The sequence below is a fragment of the Choloepus didactylus genome, chromosome 1 (assembly GCF_015220235.1).
Source record: "Choloepus didactylus isolate mChoDid1 chromosome 1, mChoDid1.pri, whole genome shotgun sequence".
Taxonomy (NCBI): domain Eukaryota; kingdom Metazoa; phylum Chordata; class Mammalia; order Pilosa; family Megalonychidae; genus Choloepus; species Choloepus didactylus.
In genome coordinates, this window is record NC_051307.1 from 76195436 (window position 1) to 76200390 (window position 4955).

The window sequence follows — 4955 nt, forward strand, 5'->3', positions numbered from 1 at the left end:
TCACTTATTTTAAGGGTCATCGGGTTACACAGGAGACGCAGCCTGTCTCTCTGCTACCCAAGCCTCAAACTATTCACCTAAAAACAGTTTAGAAATAGCCTTAAGTCTATTACCTTTCTATGGGAACTAACTCATCTTTGCTATGCTTTGTCTTGTGACCCTGTCAAGTCAGAGGGTCCTGCTTTGATTATGTGCTATCTCTTTTTCCTTGGTCACTTTTCAGTAATCATCTCTGTTCAATTGAATGTAATGATTAAAACTTTGTTTATATTTCATGGCAATTTTCTTTTATCAGTCATACTTGGGTTTTATTATTTACTGCCCAATACAGAAATTTCACCTGAAAGCATCATTTTAATGGGACTTTTATTTTCCAGTGTTTTGGCAAATAAGAGAAATTGCCTGTTCTTATTATTAGAGAGTTAGTCTGGTAACAACAAGATTTTATATTATAGTGCTGACAGGTAGAACGCAGTGAGCATAAGCTTTGTAGTGTAACAGACATGGGTTTGAATTCTGCATCAGTCACTTGCCAGTCCCGGGACATTTCTGACTGTGGATTATCTCATCTGTAAAGTAAAAATAGTCATATCAACTCTATGCAGATTGCTTGGTGATTATAGATAATGTGTATAAAGTACAATATTTAATCTAATGTTAGCTATCATTTGCTTTAGCTTTGTCACTAACCAGCTACCTAATTTCAGATAAGAAGGTAGGACTAGATTATGTCTACTTTTTCTGTCAAAATTTAGTCAATAAGTAAACCTTTTCTATTTGTCTTTGCATAATTTTACATTAGCCAGGGTTCTTTCACGTTAAAAATTTCCAGGTGAGTATAGACAACATTAGTTGAAATTTGAACAATAATGTGAAGACAAGGTGACAATAACAAAGTGATCAGTGGGAAGTGTTTTGATATGGAATTTGGGGACAAGAACCAGAGCAAAAGTAATCACATTTAAAAGTTAAAATGATAGACTAGGGGTTAAGTAATTTCTTTAACAAAATTGTATTATAATTCCCTATCTTATTTAATGAGTGATCTTAGGGGAAAATAAATCACTGGAAAAGCTTAATTTCTCAGCTTAATTGACCGGTAGCAATGAGTACAGCAACAACAACTATCTGCCTCCCTCAGAGGGGTGAGCTAATGTAAAGTTCTTTGAGTTCCCATGAAAAACAGGAACTGAATACATTAGCTATGATAATCTCTATACTTGCCAATTATTTCAGCTTACAGCACATTAAAAATATCTGTGTATCTGCATTGCAGAGGAAACAAAAAAAATGACCCCTAATCTTTATCTCTCAATAGTATTAGGTTTTATTTTTTAATTTGTTATACTTTGATACAGCTGTACTGTTTTTCTAAATATATTTTGCAGAAAAACAGCTTCATTAAGTCATAAACCATGTTTAATAATTCAAGCCACAAAGATAGTAACACAAAATCTGAAACCTAACAACACATAGTTTCTCAGTCACAAATGCATCAGAGGAGAGATGTGGAGATGCTTTCTCCAATTTGCAAGTGAGTGGCCAAGACACATGAGCAAGAGTTTCAGAACTAAGTGCTTGCATAGGTAGGTCTTTCCTTATCTGAAACCTGCATTCTAAATTTATTGTATATAAACTTTATGTGAAAATCAGTTCTGTAGATGGGGCTGGGATATGGCTAACTAGTCTTTCTATGATAGAACAGCTCATCCTGAAACATCACATGAAAAGAAACAATAACAATAACACAGCATTAAGAGCAATGCTAACATCTATCTTTCTTTGAGATTTTAATAACAGGCTCAGTGACTCGGGCAAGACTTTACCCACATTATGCCTTGCTTGGATTATCTTTTTTTTGCATTAAATTGAGAAATTAAGTACATAAAAATAGAGTTTAGATAATTTAAATTTTGTGTAATAGACTGAGCCCATTTATAGTGGTCAGTTAGCACACTTAAACTGCATACTGTCTAGCACTGTGTCGTGAAATGAAGGGCAAAACAAGACCATCAACTTTTTAGCTAACTAAAGAAATCAAAACATGACTAACTTTAGCAAGGTCTCATTTTACTACAAGCACCTTGTGTGACATTTTTGCAAAATTTTAAATTCTAATGTGCAATCTCCCATATTATAAGACTTCTTCAAGGTCACTTTTTACCTACTATATCTGAAGCAGCCCTGAGGGTCATTGCCACAACTCTTGAAGTTCATTCTATTCCCTTTCCAACCACATTCTTCAATGATTCCAAACCATGTTGCAGGCCAGAAAAGAACAAAACAAACATATTGGTGACATTCTCCAATTTTAATGGGTGTATGTGCATGTATAATAATCATCAGGCTCAGTGCTAAGGAAGGAAGAAAATAAAGTAGACCACTTCCGTCTTATGCAGACACATGGCACATTTATTTATATTTGTACTTTTATTTATTGTACTTAGGTGAATTGGGGAATTGGGAACATAGGAAATAACTGCAGGTAATTAAAGCTACAGGGAAACTTCCAAACTCTTCTTAAACATCTTCTCCCAAAAGAGGATATAAGATTAATTCAAACTCTCGTTTTACATCCTGGGAAAAGCATTCTATCTAGCACACTGGGACAACAAGGGGAATATGAAATGATTTTGAAATTTTAAAGTACTTTCTCTCTTTAGAATTCTCTAAAGAACTCAGGATTCTGTTGAGAGTCTGGCTAAAGAATGACAAGGAATGAACATTACCTGTGTGACTATGTATTGGACACAGTTAGCTAGAGAACACCACAGGCAGAGTTCAGAAGGACCAGCCAGTAACAAAAAGGAATCTAAACACTGGCTAGAAGTGGAAAAGATGGTAGTGGTATCATGCCCAAGAACAATAGCAGCCTGAGGCTTATCCAAATCAGGGAGAAAGTGACAAAATTTCAGCAAAGTCCTGAGGAGGCAAAATAACAAATGACTCTGTCGCCTGAGGTAAAAGAAAATGAGAGGAGCTGTATATGAGGAGTCTCCACTTGGTGGCTGACAGCAGGAGTCACCACTCAAAACGGTTCCCTCTAATATGGCTTCCATCCTTGGAGAAGTCATGAAAATTAAGTCAACTGAATATAGGAGTTAAATAAGCATGAATTTTGGGAATCACTGCTTCAGAGTGAATCCCACTTCAGCCTAATGGGAAGGAAGCAGGAAGTAATCCCACCACTGGGTATAGTTAAAAGCCTCAAAGTTTCTTTGCTTTTACTTTCTCTCTAGGTTTAAAGACCTCAGCACAAAAGCAGCTCTCTAAGTCTCTGACAGATAAGAATTCAACTATCAGGAACAATGACAGAGAAAACTATAAAAATAAACACAAGGGAAGCGTATACTAACTTCAACTTGCTACATGCATTGGTCAGGCTGCACTTTGTTTTTGGCCAGACCCTTCAGCAGACCAGATCTTGGGGCCTTAGCATCACATTCCGCCTCAGTCTGCTTGCTACCCTTTCTTCTGGGAAGCCGTCGCTTCCTAGACCTAGAGAAGGTCTGACAGACACAGCTTAGGAAACGACCAAAGCAGAATGGTGGTGATGCCAAAGACGTCACTGTAGGAGAAGAGGGCCCAGGTTCCTGGGACACTGAGAGCTCACAGGGCTGGGGCTGACATTCCTGATGCATCATACAGGTACCCTCATCTGGCTGGCTCTGTAATTCCTGCAAGTAGAAGAAAGAAGTTAAAAGCCCTTAGAGCCAACCCACATACACAGAAAGGACATGACCCCTGAGCCAGTTCTTCCAGGCTTTGTCTGGGCCCAAGGATCCCAGTTTGCTTCTCAAGTTCCTCATCCACAACTCCTTCCTCTACATTAGCTCTCCTATGCAAAAGTGGGAAGCCCTGAATTATTCCATCCCCATGACTCATAATTACCTCATTGGGAAGGCCAGGATTAGCCTCCTGGGAACTGAGTAGTGCCAGCTTTTTATCTACAGCCTCATCTTCACTTTGTGGTGGTACCAAAGGTGTTGGGAGAATGGGAGTGCGGCGGGCCTCCTTTTTCTCCTTCCTCTTATTCTTCCTGGTTCTCTTTGATCTTCGGACCTTGCTAAGATACCTATGCTTTTTGGGGAGCGGATCTAGCTTTCTCCTCTGGACTGGAGGCATGACATGATCTTGTAAAACCTCAGCCGCATGACTCTCAGGAGTCCCCTCCAATGGCTCTGATGAGGATTCCAAGCTTCTCTTCAGAGGGTCATTCTCCCATAGGTGGAGTCTATTCTCTCTCTCTTGAGTATTTGGTGGTATGTTCAAGTCTTCAGGGACATGTTTTGGGATAGAGATTGGAGGTTCCCAGGCTCTCTCACTGAGGTTTTTTTTTTTGACCCACCATGCTAACTCCAGCCAGCTTTGCAGGAAGAAGGCACTCACAAGAAAAGGAGCAAGAGTCAAATGCCAAAGACTAGTTACTACCCTGACTCTAGCCAATAATTTACCCCCTCAAACACATGAGCTGTACTATGTCAGTTTTCCTCTCTAGGAGTTCAGTTCTCAGGTTCTTCTTCTTGGCCTAGGGCTGTTTCTGATTTCAGATTTCCTAAAAGGAGAGAGAAAGTCATTTAAGTGATTATTCCTCCTAGTCACATCAAACCTAGGGTTCAATATGACTGGACTCTGCCAAACCTATCATAAATCCCTGGGCAGAAATAGTATTTAACAAACTTGACAAATTTCCAGATCAGTATTTCTAAAAGTAAGGAAATTCTCCATCTGTACCAGATTCACTTGAGGTTCTTATTGAAATACAGGTTTCTGGGCTATATGCCAGAGCCCCACAGTCACAATGTCTGGGATTGAGTCCCAGGAATTTGTATTTTTCCTAGTAACTCAGGTGATTTTAATGCACTCTGAAGTGTGAAAACTACTTCTTAAGAGGGACACTGGATCCAGTATTCTATGGGAGTATGGGAGGGACTGTTCTTTAAAAACATTCAAGC

At 39.0% G+C, this 4955-nt stretch overlaps 1 protein-coding gene across 1 annotated transcript; it reads right to left on the minus strand.

Moving 5' to 3' along the window:
- Positions 1 to 3365: 3365 nt before the first annotated feature.
- On the minus strand, positions 3366 to 4125 carry LOC119516662. The gene is made up of 2 exons (XM_037813084.1): positions 3892 to 4125; positions 3366 to 3677 (listed from the first exon to the last, which is right to left on the minus strand). Exons 1-2 carry the CDS (start codon positions 4123 to 4125, stop codon positions 3366 to 3368), a joined length of 546 nt encoding a protein of 181 aa, XP_037669012.1.
- Positions 4126 to 4955: the final 830 nt, after the last annotated feature.

Excerpts from the sequence above, each read along its gene's own strand:
- LOC119516662 (XM_037813084.1), bottom strand. The coding sequence starts at position 4,125 with ATGCCTCCAGTCCAGAGGAGAAAGCTAGATCCGCTCCCCAAAAAGCAT. Across the intron at positions 3,678-3,891 it reads ATCCTGGCCTTCCCAATGAG|GAATTACAGAGCCAGCCAGA; the intron begins GTAATTATGAGT and ends TTCTACTTGCAG.